Source organism: Canis aureus, chromosome 14 (genome assembly GCF_053574225.1).
Source record: "Canis aureus isolate CA01 chromosome 14, VMU_Caureus_v.1.0, whole genome shotgun sequence".
NCBI lineage: Eukaryota > Metazoa > Chordata > Mammalia > Carnivora > Canidae > Canis > Canis aureus.
Window position 1 is genome coordinate 30,262,058 of NC_135624.1, and position 17,374 is coordinate 30,279,431.

The 17,374-nt window shown below is 42.7% G+C and overlaps 1 protein-coding gene across 2 annotated transcripts in view; it reads right to left on the minus strand.

Moving 5' to 3' along the window:
- The window catches only part of ASAP1 (ArfGAP with SH3 domain, ankyrin repeat and PH domain 1), a 356,668-nt gene that overhangs the window by 67,799 nt on the left and 271,495 nt on the right, over nucleotides 1-17,374 (minus strand). For both annotated transcript variants that reach the window (XM_077847265.1, XM_077847264.1), the window contains exons 12-13: nucleotides 13,417-13,517; nucleotides 8,145-8,214 (exon numbers count right to left, since the gene is read on the minus strand). In XM_077847265.1, the coding sequence (XP_077703391.1) occupies nucleotides 8,145-8,214; nucleotides 13,417-13,517 (171 nt within the window). The remainder of the gene's footprint in view (nucleotides 1-8,144; nucleotides 8,215-13,416; nucleotides 13,518-17,374) is intronic.

The window sequence follows — 17,374 nt, forward strand, 5'->3', positions numbered from 1 at the left end:
GCAACCCTTGGGCTTCAACTCTAGATCAATTAAATGAGAGCCTTTGGGGATGGAACCTAACGGTTCTACTCTGTGGTCAGGGCTGAGAATCACTGGATTCATTTAGCCAACTGCAGCCTCTTCCAAGTTTATTCAGATGCTGGCACCTGAATAAAAACTATTTAGTATTTGCATCTGAAATAAACTCTATACTGCTGGTGCTAATATATCATCCTGGGATTTAAATACAGTAAAAATTTCTGATAGAAGCATAAATAACCCGTAAGACACAACCAGACATACTTCTAAACATACTTTTCAGGGAACTTGAACTTGGGAAGTCGAAGTCCTCCAATAAATACTAATGTCTTTGGTTCTGCATTTGCAATGAGGGAGAAGCCCACAGAGAATCCATGGTGACCCCCTGAGTTCTGGAACTGGTGGTGCTTATTTTCTATGTCCATATAACATCATCTAGAGTGGAATGGCCGTGTTTCTTCTGCGGGTGACCGTGACAGTTAGGATTCCACACCAGTGCCGGGGGGACCTGAGGCTGCACTTTAAAGTCAGTCCTGGTCTGTAAAGAAAAGGGTCGGGCTGAGGGTGCCCTGTCACAAGGGCAGCAGGGTGAGACTGGGTGATCAGGTGAAGAAAAATGGCATCACCTGAAGCTGGCAGAGGAGACATAAAACAGAATTAACAGCCAAGTGGGGGAGAGAGCATTTTAAAAAGAGATTTACAATAATAGTGGTTCAGGATGTTGTTATGCCTTTAATGGTTCTTGCTTAATTGGACCTTCTGCTATTTCAACCATAAAGTAGTTTTTAAGTTCCTCCTTGAATGCTTTTTTTTCCTTTTTTTTTTTTTTTTTAGAACCCAGAATATATAGATAGCAATAGCTTTCAAAGACTGTGCTATTTAAGCCTCCAAAAGACTCTTTAAAACAGGGTAAGGAAAGTGATACCATTTCCACCCACACTGGTTTCTCCTGGGCTCCCTGAACATGCTTTCTGGCCTCAGGAGTGGGGACTCCCCTCCTCCCTCTCCTGGCACTCCTCCTCCCTTGCTTTACTGCTGTCTGCTCAGAAAAGCCTTCCCTGGCCACACGAAGGCAGCTTCCCCTTCATCTTCTACCGCAGCGTCCTGCTCATTTCTCCTGGGTCACTCCAAGCTCCAGAGTGAGGAGCTGCTAACTCATCCCTGCTTCTCTAGCACCTGGCTCAGGGGCTGCTTGGAATCAGAAAAATGTTTCATGAGTAAATTATACCCATTTTACACTGGAGAAAATGGAGGATCCAAGGTCCTATGGCTTGTTCAGGGGTTTGAGCCCAGGACTCAGGGGCTCCCAAGTCTGTCCTTTGACAATTCAGTATTGCTTCCAATCTCTTGGAGAAAGGAAAATACTCTCTTGCAGTGACACTGGTGACAGAGATGAGGAGTCCTTAGAACACTGTAAAGGCCGGTCAGAAACCTGTTGTTAAACCCACGACAAGGAGGGGAGAGCTCCACGGGCTGCCCTGTGCCTTCTGACAGACGCCCAGAGCACCTGCTAAATAAACCTCTTGCCGCCCAATGTTGTCTTCAGGGCTCTGGATTGGACTGAAAACAACAGTCCTCGGGAAATGTCTGTGGATTCCAAAAAGCCCAAGGCAGGGACAGACCTCAAGCTCTGGGCTTTGGTGGAATGCCCCGGAGGTGCCAGAGATGCTGTTAACCTCTGACGGGTGCAAGTGAAACAACTGTGAGGACAGATACCTGAACCTGGTTCATAGAGACCTTGAGAAGGAAGGAGAGCAATACCAAAAAAAAAAAACTCCAATAGGTCCCAGTTTCAAATAGAGGTAGAAACACATCAGGGAAGAAGATAATAGGACTAGTAATAACAGCTGACATTTTTTGAGCACTAATCCTGCCCCACATCCTGTCCTAGTTGCTTATAATCAATGAGCTAATTTAAATCTTTACACCCACCTACAAATCAGGCACTGTTAAGGTCCTATTCTATTTAGATAGGGAAAGCCTTATAGGGATTCAGTGCCACTTGGAATTCGAATCCAGGCAGTCTGGCTCCAGGATCTGATGCTGTGACCCAACTCAGCACATCTCACCCCTGAGATGGTGAGAGTAGCCACTAAGTTTATGAAGTGCCCACTGTGGTCCAGGCTCCACAAAGCTTTAGATGCATCCACTCCTTGAATTCTCTCAACACTGGAAGACAGGCACTGTTATTACCTTATTTCACAGATGAGGAGTAAACTTAGATGTTCTAACAAAGTCACACACAGTAAGTAGCTGGAAGGGCATTAATTGCAGGGCGCCTCAGAAGACTGTACTCCTGATCCCCCCTCACACTTTTAAAATATTCAGCCAATTGAACACCCTCTAAAAGAGGCTTTGCCTGGTCTAGTCCCGCTGGATTCTCAGCCTGTTTGAGTAAAACACCAAACCTTCTTCGTGGATGTTTGTGTGATATTTTATGAAATTGATTTATTTGATTAAAATTATTTTACGAAAGTACTTTTAGTGTTGGCTGGTTGAGAAAAAGTGATTATGAACTTAATGACTGTTAAAGTGTTAAATTAAGAGCATCTGCAGGCATCTGAAAAATTAAGATTTAAAAAAAATCAGTCTTCGGACAAATTCACGGATGCTGTGTAGTATCTTTACAATCAGGATTTTCCATTTCCTCCTTCCAGGAAACCCTGGTAGACCTTTCTAACCCTAAGACCCTATGGTGATTCAGTGACAAGATAAGGGCTTCCTTACTTCATAAAACGGTTATTCAAGAGACTTTCAAAGACCTAACAACAAGTTGGCATCTGAGGAAAGGCTTATTTATGTACTAGAACGCGCAGAGGCTTTAAGGTTTGAAAATGGGTCCAGCTGTTTATAAACTGCATCACCCTAGGCATGGAATTTAATCTCCCTGACCCTTTGTTTCTTCTTCTATACAGAGTAGTTTCACTCAAAAGTATTCACTGAACACTAACTGCATGTCAGGCAGTGTGTTAGGTGCTGAGAGATCAGAGGCAAGCATTTTCCACCTCCTAAGAACTTGCAGACCAGTGCAAAGTAAAGACAGTGACATCTGTCTTGTAGCTCTAGCTTGGCACAGAGTTCAGAGCATGATCTAAGTGATTGGTAAATGGTAAATGGTAGTTATCTTTCTCTTTTCAACCTGTTTTCTGAACTGTATGTGATGCTGAGGTTAATAAATTCAGCAAATAAGGGTTTTTGAGAAACAAAACCTCTTATGCTTTTGACATTAATTTTTCACTTCAACTATAATTCTTATATTCTTTCATAGTTTGCTTTATTAGTTTTATTATATACTATAACGCTTACACTGAAAAGGGCAAGCAAATAATTCAAAAACATAGACATTTATTTATAATCGTTTAGTGGCTTGATATAAACTTCTTCACCCTTAAGCTTTGAGGCCGACTTAAATGTTTGTCGGAGCTTTCTTAGAATTGGTATTTCAAAATTAAAGCATTTTATACCTTGCTCAGAGCACACTAGATGGCCCATAAATGGGAGCCACTATCAACATTATTGTGATAGCAAATTCAGAGACTCTCACTGAATCTGATCCCCATAGGGATGTATTACTTTGAATAGTAATAAAAAAAATGTATGCCTTTCAACAGACATATGAAAAGCAGTGTTTTGCAGACTAACTCTTGTAGGGCACATTGCCCACCTTGCAGGTACACAGAGAAATGTATTTCTTCCTTGAATAGTAAGCTGAGGAGATGACTGGCCCCTGGCGCAGATCATTCATGAACGGTCAACCCAAAAGACCATGCCTCATCCATCTAAATGCATGCTTGACCCTCTTCTGAGTCACTTTGATAGGTGACACCAACTGGGGCCCTTCAAATGGGACGAATTCCCATTTGGTAAGGGGTCCCAAACAAAGGCCCTAAATTTTGTGAAAACAAAGGTTCTTTTATCCACTTTTCCAAAGATGACTCAATCCCATGCTTTCCCAGGAAGCTCCTAGACTTGATTTTCAATTGGATTCTCAGGAATCAATAGTGTTTGCAAAGTCAGGAAAAGTGGCTCTGGAGACCTTTCTGTGGAAGCAGGGATGGGACTATGTGTGATGTCACTGGCTGCAAAAGAGTGTGGCTCAAAGCCAGTGAAAAGTGGGGAACAGAATAACACCAACCAGTGGGAGAGAATCTGAAGTTAGGTGGAGGAACCCATTTACCCCCGGGCTGCTCTGGGGGCAGGAGAGGGGGACCCAAAATTTCTAATGTTTGCAGCAGCAGAGCCTACCCATTGGCAGATTTCAGTATCACCAGGAGAGCCAATGAGGCAATGCTAACATCAATGACTCCTGTTAACTGGATGCTCACACACAGTCCATTATCTCATTTTATCCCCACTATAATGTAGATGAGCCAAATACTTTTCTCAAGGTCACTCAGTAAATGACAAAGGTGGGATTCAGGCTCAAATCTGACAGATGCCACAGTCCTTTCTCATGGCCACTGAACAATGTGGCTGATGAGATACCTGTTGTGGATTAGAGCCTTAATAAAGCACTGACACAGTTGGCTGGGCCACAGCTATGCGTACGGCAGGAAGAAAAGAAGGTGGAAGAGAACTTATTTTTTATTTTTAGCAATGACTACCACTGATTCAACTCCATTAACTCCATGATTTCCTCACATGCACTGCCTCCCACTGCAGGTTCTTAAGAAACACAAGTCGATGAAACGTAAAAGGTCATAGAACTTGTCAAAATGCTTATTGAGAACTGTCATAGCCAAATGAATCTAAGGGAAGAAGAGAGTAAAGAAAGGGTACATGTAGCAAATCTTTGACTAAAAGCTCCCAATCTACATAAAGTCAAATGGTCAGAAATTTTCACTGTAGTATATTTAACCCAAAGAATATTCCCTGGGTGTGGAGGAGTTCCTTGGGTCTTTTCTGGGTTTTGTCTCTGCTTAGACTCCCACCACTTAGGCCCAACTCAGCTAATAAAATCAGACAGTAATCAGACACAAATCTGGCTCAGGAAAGCTGAATGAAGAACAAGCATGATCACATCCAGGCAACTGCCAATCTCATGTTCCATCTATACCATGCAGAGCTGCAGCTCAAACACCTCTCACGACACTAGATACTTGAGGAGCGCCATTCTAGCTGCTGTAGGGGTTTAGGATTTGAAAACCCTGGATAACTCTGGAACTTGCCCAGAGACAGGTCAACCCTGCAGCTCCCCAAGAGTCAGGATACTGACCCAGGAGAGGCCGTACTAGTTTTTATTACAGAAGTGCAGGGCTGTATTGCTCTTATGAATGAATCACCTCCCAGGATTCACACCCTACTTCGGGCCATCAAAGAATTCTAGCTTGCACATGTAGGTACGTGCTTCTTTCACACACGGACTCCTAGGTACTCCTGGTTTAGGGGTAACTATGTCTGTGATGGCCTAAGCTAGGATCCCATGCTGGGGAGGAACTAGAGTTGCAAGTGAGGAGGAGAGAATGTTCTGGAGTGTGTGGGAGGGTATTAGAGCAGAATTCTAACCTATATCAGATTCCTAGCTGTGCCACTTGTTAGCAATGTAACCTGTAGGTGAACTTCTCTGAATCCCAACTTCCTCATCTGAAAAGTAGAGGTGACATTGCCTATAACTTAAGTTGTTGTGAGGATTAAATGTTACAATGCATTGAGCTGATGAATGCCTATCACCTAGTGAGCATTCAACAATATTAGCCACAATGATGGCAATGGTGCTGGTGGTGATGACGGCGGTGGTGATGACGGTGGTGGTGTTGATAGGGATGAAGGTGTGATAGTAAGGAAAAATCAGATGGTGGGAATCTTCACTCTCATAGAGAGAAACATGGCCTAGAAATGGAAACTGTTTCATTGTCTATCAAATAGGAGCAACAGAAGCTACATAAAACAGATTGTGGTAATGTCCTCAGAACAATGAATGCCCAACTGATGGAGAATACTCAATAATGCCATCCATCTATTCCCATCAGTATTTCTGATCTTGAATCATGTGACTGAAATTCTTCTGAGACAGATCCCTGAGTATTTAATCATCAACATAATGAGCAGAGTAGATCCCTGCTTGGCCAGCAAACACTGACCATTAAGCACTCATGGAGGTTTTAAGACTGAAATCCCAGCATTCACCGGTTGTGAGGTGAGCACATTACCTAACCTCTCTTAGTAATAGCATCTGTCTGGTGGGTTGTGGCAACAACTACCTATGGTCATACACGTAAAGCATTTCATACAACCTGGTTCACAGAAAGTGCTCACTTAGTGGTAACTAATATTATTGTGACTGATAGAACCATTTCATAAGGTAACTGTGCATGGAATTGAAAATGAGCAGGTCAAAATTAACTCATTTTCCATGTATCTGTGATGCCCAGTACAGCACCTGGAGGGGAAGCTTCATGAAACATTGTTAGATAAATGAATAATTGTTAGCCTCAGTGATAATTACTAACTGATCTAAGTCTGCCTGCAGGATTTCCAGGAGCAGATGGGTGGCTTGTCACAACTGGCATGATAGTTTAAAAATCCCTGTTGGGCTGAGGGAAACGAAGGACTTCTGAGGAATCACTCCAAGGGCTCTGCAAGGAGCAAAGGACAGAGATAATGTAATTGCTCAAGTTCCATAGAGTCCAATAATTGTTAAGATGCATGGAATCTTCCAGCAGGAGGGTTTTGGCCACAAGTATGTACTGACTACCTTCCATGTGTCAAGGTCAATGGAGAGGGGGTGTGTAAAGAAAGAAAGATGAACAGGACCTAGTAAATGCCCCAAGAGAGCATACAGTCTAGTAGGATGAGAGAGTCCTGCAGGAAGAGGGGCAGAATGGAAGGGGCATATGGAGTAATGTCAAACCCCAATCTGAATTTCTAACTCTGCCTACTATTAGCCAAGTCATTGGGCTTCTCTGCACCTTAGTTTCTTCATCTGCAAAATGAAGGTCAGATTACCACATGGGCTGTAGAAGGGATTAAGTGAAATAAATTTTATGAAGCGTCTGGTAGGAAGAAGTGCTTATTCAGTGGTACTTCTTACTCAACAGAGGGAAATCTTTTTTTTTTTTTTTTTAACAGAGGGAAATCTAATCTCGACTGTGAATCATGAAAACTTGCCAGTGTAATAAATGCTCATCCTTTATTTTTACCATCCTGTTAGCAATTAACTGCTTATCATAAATTCAAAGACATTACTTGGCACAGGATACTGAAGCTTCCCTCCAAGCTGGGATTGCTGGGTTTAACTGCATAGCCCTTTGTAGAGACTCTCAGTACACTGAGCTGTTTCCAGTCCTGCTTGATACACTTTCCATTCTCATCTTTACATCATTCAGAACAAAAAGTAATTTCTTGCTAGTGTTAAAAGGGCAAAAGAGTAATTACTTGTTTTCTGGCACATGTCCTTGACTACCACTAGACTGAATCTTTTCTGACAGCATACGAATTCTCCCAGTACAGGACTTGTAGTTGAAAATGGGTGACCCAAAACATAAAAATTCTAGCTAGACTTCCAGTGTCAACTGTAAGGATGCAATATATATGCATATATAACTGACAATCTGAAGAGAAAACAGAATGTAAGTGTTAGTAGCTTATTTTCTCTTTCCATGGAATTGCCTTTATTCTTAAAGAAAGGGGAGTCACAATTGAGGCAATTTTATTATTCCACTATCTTATTTATATACATTTTAGCTCTTTAACATAATGATGGATTTTCGGAGTGATTTAAATAGTAAAAAACAAAAAACATACTATATACATATTATTTAATTTCCTAATTATTATTTCATGCAACAAACATCTGTCATCTTTATAATTCAGAGAACTAGGTTTTTTTCACAAACACCAATAACATTTCCCGAAAGATAAGATTATAAGATAACAGAATACCTGATTTGGTTTGAGGGAACAAACATGAGACATTCTGGAAGGGCAACAGAATGAGGCAGGACACCTTAGGACAAGACAAGACCAATTTCTTCTGTAAAGGAATATCCTACACTATCTCACCCAAATCCATACAGTACACATACCTGGGGGAAACTTTAGTGCTGGTTACATCACATTTTTGCTTTCTAGTCCATGTGGCTAAAGGCCTTACAGGCGCAACACAGTAAATTAGCAGACGTGCTTACCGTGGCATGTGAGATGGTCAGAATCCCGTTCTTGACAGCGCACTTCCTCCTCTGCCACACTTTCCGGAGCCTAAAACAAGTCAAACACAACCTGATACAGCAGCTGGTTCACTCTGTGGCATGCAATTGTATCGTGGTATGTATGACAATATTATAAAACAGTCACCACAAAACCACCCCAAACCCCAAACCCCACAAACCCCAGCACATTTTGTTATCACTTTTATTATCCCAGGTGGAAGGCAGTTCAGACTAGAAGGCATATAATACTGTTTTTGATAGTGGAGTGGGAAACACCAGAAGTCTAATAGCAGGAGAATGAATAAACGCATTACTGTTACATTCATACTATGGACTAGAATGTAGGAGTTTAAAAGAATCAATTAACTATGTGTGTGTGCTGATATACATTTCTAAAGCCTACTATATTGATTGAAAAAAGCAAGCTGTTTTAAAAGAATTCAGGTATGCTCTAGTAATGTTAAAAAAAAAAAAAAAAACCCAAAAGATACCACATATAAAATGGTGCTCTACATTTTCTATGGGGATGTAAATATATGTACAAATAAACAGAATAGGGTCTGGAAAGAGGCACAGTACATTCACCATCTCTGGGAAGGAGGCCCAGACCTGTATGAGGGGTGGTACTAAAGAGTTTTTAACCGTATCTGTGACTCATCTACAAGAAGGCTGTATTAATCTATTGCTTCTGTAATTAAAATGAAAGCTAAAGAAGTTAAGAAAGTTAACTCAAAACACCCATCAGGCAAGGAGGAGTAGGAGCGAGGCTGCCTCAGGCTATAGAGAAAGGAGCTCTGAGTCATGGATCAACATTTTTGGCAATGTGTACACCTCTCTTTGGGAAAGTTGACACTTGTCGGAAAAAGTCAAAGAGAACTCCTTTCAACTTGGAAGGTTTTTTTCGAGGATGGTCCAGTTCCAGGTGAGCCTTTGTGAGGTGCATCTGCACATGTGCAGGCAGGTACAAATGTACTAGTTCAGAGCATCTCCCTGAAAAAACAGACACGTACAGGGAACAGCGATTCCCTGGGCTAGGTGAAGGCTTCTTAGGGAAACAGACAACATCACAGGAGAGGGCTGTTGCTTCTCCTGGGCATTTAAAACAAGATCACTGTATGTGTCCTTCCCCCTCTTAAATGAGTCCTGTAAGAAACCTGCTGCAATATGAATGTAAAGCCAACTCCGAACACAGATAATGTTGTCTTCTTGTGTACGTTACTGCTAGTAGCATAGTTTATTCTACATGCTTCACGAGGAAATAAGGACCTTTTTCTCTTAAGATTTTATTTATTTATCTGAGAGAGAAAGAGCACACAAGCACAAGTACAGGGGGGCAGACGGAGAGGGAGGGGGAGGCAGGGAGCCCCTGGCAGAGCTCAATCCCAGGATCCTGAGATTATGACCTGAGCCAAAGGCAGATGCTTATTAACCAACTGAGCCACCCAGGGGCCCTAGGAAACAAGAATCTGATACCATCTGAGCAAAAGCAAACGGTACACACTGCTAGTATCTTCAGGACACAATGCAGAACTACCAATTATAAAACACCCTTGAATTACAGCTGCATCACTGACTAGGGAAATGGGGGACAAGAGGTGACATCTGTCCCACGATCATACCTGCATCTGGTTAACATAACCAATGCTGCAGCAGTTTTGCATTCCACCTTACCCTTCTAAAAGCCTGCTAGATGGGTGAGCTGTTTCCTGTACACACTAAAGCCAAGGGAGTGTCATCCTCCTCTCTCAACACATTTTAAGATATCAACCAATCAACCTAACAAATTAGTCAATCTTTAGGAAATTGTTGCAACTCAGTTTATTCATTTTACTTAGTAAAATCTTTAGTCCTTAGTGTTTTTTTTTCCACATGTGGATTAAGGAAACACAAAATCAAATACAAAACCGTATTCTTTTGTATTAGTAATAAAGCCAAGGGAAAACACAAAAGCAGTAATCTTTTTTGGCTAATAGACATTGCTCATGTGGTGCCCCCAGGTCACCAGGCAAAAGGGAGCAAAATCAAGTCAATCCTTTGTACAGTCCCATCTCTGTACACTTTGAGAGCTTTTATTCCGGAGATTTCTAGGGACTGCCTCAACGCCTGTGCTTTTCTCTCTGAACCCAAAGTTTTAAGGATGCTTGCCTGAAAAGCTCTTGAATGGACATACCAAGGACTTTTACCATCTATTCAGATAGTGCCAGAGAGAACACCAGTTACACCATGCCCTAACCTCAGAATTTCAGAAAAGGAACTTTCTATTAGAAGATGGCCTATTATAACTACACAAGTACCAGTTCTGATGCTCGATTACTTGGGCTTCAATCCCAGCACCATCACCCACCAACCATGGGACTGTGTTCATGTAAATGACCTCCTGAAGCCTTGCTTGCCTAATCTGCATCATGAAGATATTAATGCCCATCCTCTAGGGCTATTTTGAGAAAATATATGTAAAACAATTGCTATTTGCCTCTCAATGAGTGCCTCTGGGTCATAAAGCTTTAAAATTACTTTAAAAAAATTTAAAGTGTTTTTCAAATTGCCTAACAATCCTTTAAGTAACAAAGAGTATTCCAGAACTAGGCTCGAAAATTACTAAAGCAAATGATCCTTAGGAGAAAAAACACACGACACAAAGGGCAGTCATTGTTAGCAAGTGAGTCTGTCTCCATGTAGAAGCATTTCAGTTCTTTTCTCTTCCAGAGATACCAGTGACAGGCCACTCTGGGTTATCTTCATTCACCCTCTGCAGCCCATGCAATTATGGGAGGCTGGCCCACTGGACTTCCAGCCTCCTTAGCAAGAGTGCTTTCCTTATCTCTTCCCAACAGACTGTAGGCAAGGCTCGGGTGAGGCCCACCTCTCTTGTGACCACCTCTCTTGGAAGGTAAAAGCCTTCCAGCACCCAGCAGACTGCCTGAAACACTACAGTGCTTAATAAATGTGTGTGGAATGAGTGCATGAATGAAGAACAGACCAGCAGAATGGAGTCAGGTGTGTGTATGCCATCTAATGCCTTGCGTACCCCAAGGACAATCAGCAGCAGTGATGCCTTCTTTGAAATATGAAGGGGAGATACCCCGGCATTAAGTCCTAAGACCCAGGTTAGAATTTGGGCTTTCTTGCTGGCTGTAGGATCTTAGTCAAATTATGTAACCTCTCTGGATGTGTTGGCTTGAATGAGAGCTCTGGCAGGCACACAGCACATGTTCACAAGGTGATGCTTCCTCTCAACATTTTAGGGTTTGAACCAAACAATATCTACACAAAGACCCTGTTGACTTTTCTTGAACAGTTAGAGATTAATCACTTCACTTAGAAACAGTCAATTCTGATGTCAAGAAAACCATTTTGTCTTTTAGGTGAGTAGTGTTAAAACTATAATAATTTATGTCTACTAGATACCCCTGCCATTTGGGCTACAATTTGGTCACTGTGTCTGTTGAGAGTCCAGTTTAATACTGATTATGGTAACTGGTGTTTCTTTTCTTCTTTTACTTTTTACAAGACTTAATAGCCAACATTCACTGACTTTCTAGAGAGAGCCAGGTTCTGTGCTATATGCTAGGATGCTTTTCTTTCTCTACACCCAGATCTACAAATTCTGGTGGTCCTACCTGCATTATCTAGACTCTGACTCCTTCCTACCCCTCTGTGGCTGTTCCCTTGATCCCGGTTCACTTGTGACCCGGCCTCCTGCTTCTGCTCTTAAATCCTACATGGCTATTCTCAGCTGGGCAGTGAGAGACACTTTCGAATGAGTCAAATTATGGCATTCTTCTGCTTCAGACTCTCCAATGACTCTCATCTTTCACTAGTGGCTTCCAAAGCCCTCCTGGCTTGGTGTCCTCCTCCTCTAACCTTGTCTCCTATGACTCCCCCAGGTCCTCACTCTGCCCTAGCTCTGCCTAACTCCTCTCTGTATCACAATGAGAAGCATGTTCCTGGCCATCTCCACAGAGATCTGAGGGGATCACCTGAGGGGATCATCCCCAATACATCTCTGTAAAGGTGATACCCTTTGTAGAGATGATTCAAGTCTTTGCTCAAACATCTCCTCACTGAAGTCTTCCCTGCCCACCACAGGTAAGGACCACTCGTACACACCCAGAATCCCCTGCCTTGCTTTATCCTTCTCCATAGCCCTTGTGACCATCTGAACTCCCATATAGTTCTTATCTAACAATGTAAGCTCTGTGAGGCTAAGGACTTCCTTATCTTTCTTGTTCAATGCTATATTCCCAGGTGTCTCTAACAGTGTTTGACATGTATTAAAACTCCCAAAAGACATTTGTTGGATGCATGAGTAGAATGACAACCAAAACTGATTATGATCAGAAATTTAGGACTGTAATTTATAGACGTAATGGTTAAAATTTTAATAAACAAAAAAATGTCTATGTCTTAGATAAAGTCAAGAAGGTAAATACCTACAAGCAATCAGAAAACAAGAAGCTTTATTTCAAAAAGGACAGTTAGTAAAGCAAATAATTAAGATTCTACTTATGCACTTATTGTGAAGCAGAATCACCACTGCAGCAACGGAAAGAAGCCGGTGTGGCAGGGCCAGGGCAGGAGACGGCATAAGATGAGGCTGGAGACAGAAGCAGGCGTCAGACCCTGCATGCACGTCAAGCATGGGCATGACCTGCCATGCTTTATGTTTTTTAGAGGCTACTCTAGGTGCTGTGTAGAGATGCAATGGAGAAGAGGGAGAGACACAGAGAGGCCAGTTAGCGGGCTACTTGAATATTCCAGGAGAGACAGCAGTGGTTCCTCTGCGTGCAGGGCAGCAGAGATGGCAAGAAATGCATTGTGTCCTGTTAGCAACGGAAAAGCTTGTTAGTGACACTGGCTGTGAAGTAAGAGGAAGGTGGGGACTCAGAGTTGATCCCCAAGGCTGGGTTTGGGTGGCCAGGTAGGCTTGCCCAGTAGAGAAAAGGGCGATGAATCAAATCATGGCGAGCATGAAGTCTTCCAGCCACTCGCTTGCTTCCCCATCCACTTAGCATCTGCCTTCCTGAGACGGCAAGCCCCTTGTGTCACATATGGCCCACAGGGTGGGGCCTGCTTCCTGTCCAGACAGCAGCTTAAACCACCTGAGGAGAACCAGTGGGCTCAAGGTTGGAAGCCAGCACATTAGAAAACTCTGAAGGATATTCTCCTGGCTGGCAGGTGGTAAGCTGCTAGGGTGCTAACACCCAGCAAGTGCTAAGCGCACAGGGACACCTGGACAGCTTACACGTACCCATCGCTCTTCTTCAGCAGGTAACCCTTCTTTTCACTGCCGTATTCCTTATTGCCCTGCAGCTGATGCATGCTGTACCCTCCTTGCCGGCTCTGGGAATCCTAGAAAGGAGAAGCCACAGGTTAGACGGATGCTGGACACACTTCTCAAGTCCTTGACTCTGTTCTGCCATTGGGTCTCTGTGTACTGGTCAGTGTGGGGAGAGAATTATGGACCTTTATGGGCCGTCAGGTCCTTGCCTTTGTTTCAGAGGAAACTGGACCGGGGAAACAACCACCAGAGTCACAGGCAAGTCCGAGGCTGGGGCCTGAGTCCCAGAACTCATTTATAGTTTGGGACCCCGGCTGTGCTTCCAACCCTTTGCAGTGGCAGGGCGTCGTGGGACTGAACCAGGTTCTATGGGCGGCACAGATGAGCACAGGGAAGGCAGAAAGATCTTAAGAGGCTCACAGACGAAGTGCATGCAACCTGAATGCATTCTTCCCTCAGGTACACCTTCTCTCTCTTCACATATTCTGCTAAAATACCCACAATAAAAAGTGCACCTTCTCAGTGAGGTTCTGGGAACTGTTAGAAATCTCTGGCTTGTAACTAAACAAGGGCTCTGTAAAATAAGCTGTTGAGCATGCTTTTAATTAAAAAAGAGGATTCTCTGGTCATGAAAAGTGTATGGTGGGGCAAAAGGGTGACCAGGACCAGAATAAGACAGATGCAAACCAGCTAAAGTTAACACTAGCACTCTGTTGATACTTCCCCCCCATTGTTCCTAAAGACTGCAATGACAAGAGACAGCCATTCCACATTGAAAATGTTGGAAATAAACTGACAATGGCAAACTACAGGATGAGAACATGGGGTTTAGAGGTTTAGACACAGACGTAGGACAATGCATTCTCACGGAAAGTGTTGACTTACTCTCCTAGACTTCGATCAGGAAGGGCAAAAGCAACAGAGAAAAAAGGCAGAACAGTTGAAAACATAGTTAATTTCATGGATAGCCATAGCTCATGATTTAAGCACTTTTTATAACAGAGAAAACACCACTGTAAAGATAATTAACACCTGAACACACGCTACCTTCAGAATCATGATAAACTTCAGGTGATGAGACAATAAAACAATGTTTTATTCGTCAACTTTTATTTTAGGTGCGTGAAAACAGAAGAAAACCCGCCCGGAAGAATGTGAGGTACACACTTCACCAAGACAAAGTGGGTGACAAACTTCCAAGTGTGTGTCTAGGGAATCCAACACCTCAGCGAAACCCAGATTACTTTAGAAAATCTAAAAGTAACCAAAAGTTGTAGGAGGATTCTTATTTAGTTTTCCAAGCAAAGAGAACATAACAAAAATAATCCAGTTCAGAAGCAACACCTGCAACGTGATGGTGAAGAACCGGAAGTGATTTTAGCCACCGGTTATATACAGATGGCCAGTGTATGAGATCCCTTCAGGGTCAGGACAGCCTCTCTCTAGCATCCAGGATCCTTTTGGACCAAACAGTATGGGTTCAGTGGATGCAAACTTAATGCTAATAATAGTTAGGAAGATCTCTAGGACAGCATTCCCTTGTGAGGCTGTTCCACATTTGAGTTCTGTGTTCAAAACCACGCCCTGGGGCAGCCTGGGTGGCTCAACGGTTTAACACAGCCTTCAGCTCAGGGCGTGATCCTGGAGACCCAGGATCGAGTCCCACGTCGGGCTCCCTGCATGGAGCCTGCTTCTCCCTCTGCCTGTGTCTCTGCCTCTCTGTGTGTCGCTCATGAGTGAGTAAATAAAATGTTTTATTTTTATTTTTTTTTAAAAGATTTATTTATTTATTTTATGATAGAGAGAGAGAGAGAGAGAGAGAGAGAGAGGCAGAGACACAGGCGGAGGGAGAAGCAGGCTCCATGCCGGGAGCCCGACACAGGACTCGATCCTGGGACTCCGGGATCAGGCCCCGGGCCAAAGGCAGGCGCCAAACCCTGAGCCACCCAGGGATCCCCAAATAAAATGTTTTTTAAAAAAAAATCACGCCCTGAACACCCAAGTGGTATGTTCCGGGAAGGCACTGAGGACACAGAGCGGGGGCACAGACCCCTGTCCCCAAGGTGGGCACGTGCAACACTGACCATGCATCTCTCTGCTCCCTCGTGAAGGGGTAACTGAACCCTGAATGCTTGCTTTACCAGGCAAGCAGACTCACCCTGAAGAGGTTACAGGCTCTAGTCATGTCCTTAAATCTAAGTCTTTTGTCTTTAACTGGCCAGACTCCCTCCAGCTGAAACATCTAAAGGCACCATTTCAATCAACTGGGGAGTGGTAGGGAGTGGGTTGGGCTTTCGAATCTCTTTAGAAATTCTTCTACATGTTTACTTCTAATCAGGGCACACAGCCTTGCACTTATAGTATCTTGGCTCCTAAGTCCTCCCTGAGAGCCACTTTCAGGCTTTGTGGACGGAGATGTGACTGCAGGACTCTGCTACAGATCATCCTCCACCAGCGCCTCCATGACAGCCCCCCAAAACAGCAGCAACACACACAGTTCTCTTGAAGGAGGCAGCAATGTGTCCTAATACTAATAAAGAACAATGAGGACGGAAGATTAGATTAGGTGGTGGAGAACTGAGGCATGGGACAAAACAAGAGGCTGGGATAAATGAAATCCACGGAGCTTTCTGCTTCCACCCAATGACAATGCGTGAAAACCACTCAACTCTGGATCTGGAATCAGGGATTGTTCCCACATCTCTACCTCCCTGCAGCATTAAAAACAAAATCTGAAATCTCCCTGGATCAAAACTCTTATTAGAAGAATAACTCTGGGGATCCCTGGGTGGCGCAGCGGTTTGGCGCCTGCCTTTGGCCCAGGGCGCGATCCTGGAGACCCGGGATCGAATCCCACATCAGGCTCCCGTTGCATGGAGCCTGCTTCTCCCTCTGCCTATGTCTCTGTGCCTCTCTCTCTCTCTCTCTGTGACTATCATAAATAAATAAAAATTAAAAAAAAAAATAAAATGAAAGAATAACTCTGTTCCTTGGAATGCTTTCCAGTGAACGGAACTGCTCTTTGTCCGCCCATATAATTTCTAGGTTGGTTTGAATGCTTTAAAACTATTATGCACCTCTAACAGCCTGTTTGCTAATTTAAGTTAAAACTTAAGTTTTAAAAATAAAGAGTACTAAAAAAAATAAAAATAAAAATAAAGAGTACTTATTTTTTGTAAAGCAAGGATTTGGATGTTAATAACTTCCAAAAAAAGATCACATTCTATAAATCTGCCTCTAAGACATTCCTTACACATATTTACTACTAGCCTAAATTAAGTTCCGAATAACAACTTGAATGGACCTTGCTTTACATCAGACAAATGTGCTTTTAAAGGTGAATACAGTGGCTGACCTCCAGGCTCTGCCTCCATAAAGCTGAGCCGGAAAAAAGCAGCACGTTTCAGAAATATACCATTGACAACTCTACATTAACTACTGATGAGTTCTGTGGCTTAAAGTGTCCTACAATTACTTCTGCACTCTGAAAAATGATGGCCATTTAGCTTGCTTTCTGCAGGGAACTTTAGATAAACGGAAAGATAATATTTTTTTTTGGGGGGGGGAATAAATCATGGAGAATTAACACTAATAATTAACAAAACAAAACATAATGGAAGGAATGCAATAGGTTCTAAATCCTTTGAACGCATAATGAAAATTAACATGGATTCAGGAAAGAGAAATGCAAGTGAGAAATTCATTCAGGCAAAAAATATAAAACCAAACTTACACAATGAACTTAAAATAAAACCTTGGAGAAATTCCATAATGTGAGCCAAGAAATGTAAACTATAGAATGAAACATGGTGTTATTATTTTTAGTTCAATTCCTTATTCTCTATTAGCAATATGGACCAATCACCTTCCTTTCTTCTTAGAAAACTATATTAACATATAAAATTATTAAGGAGTAAAAATACCTCAC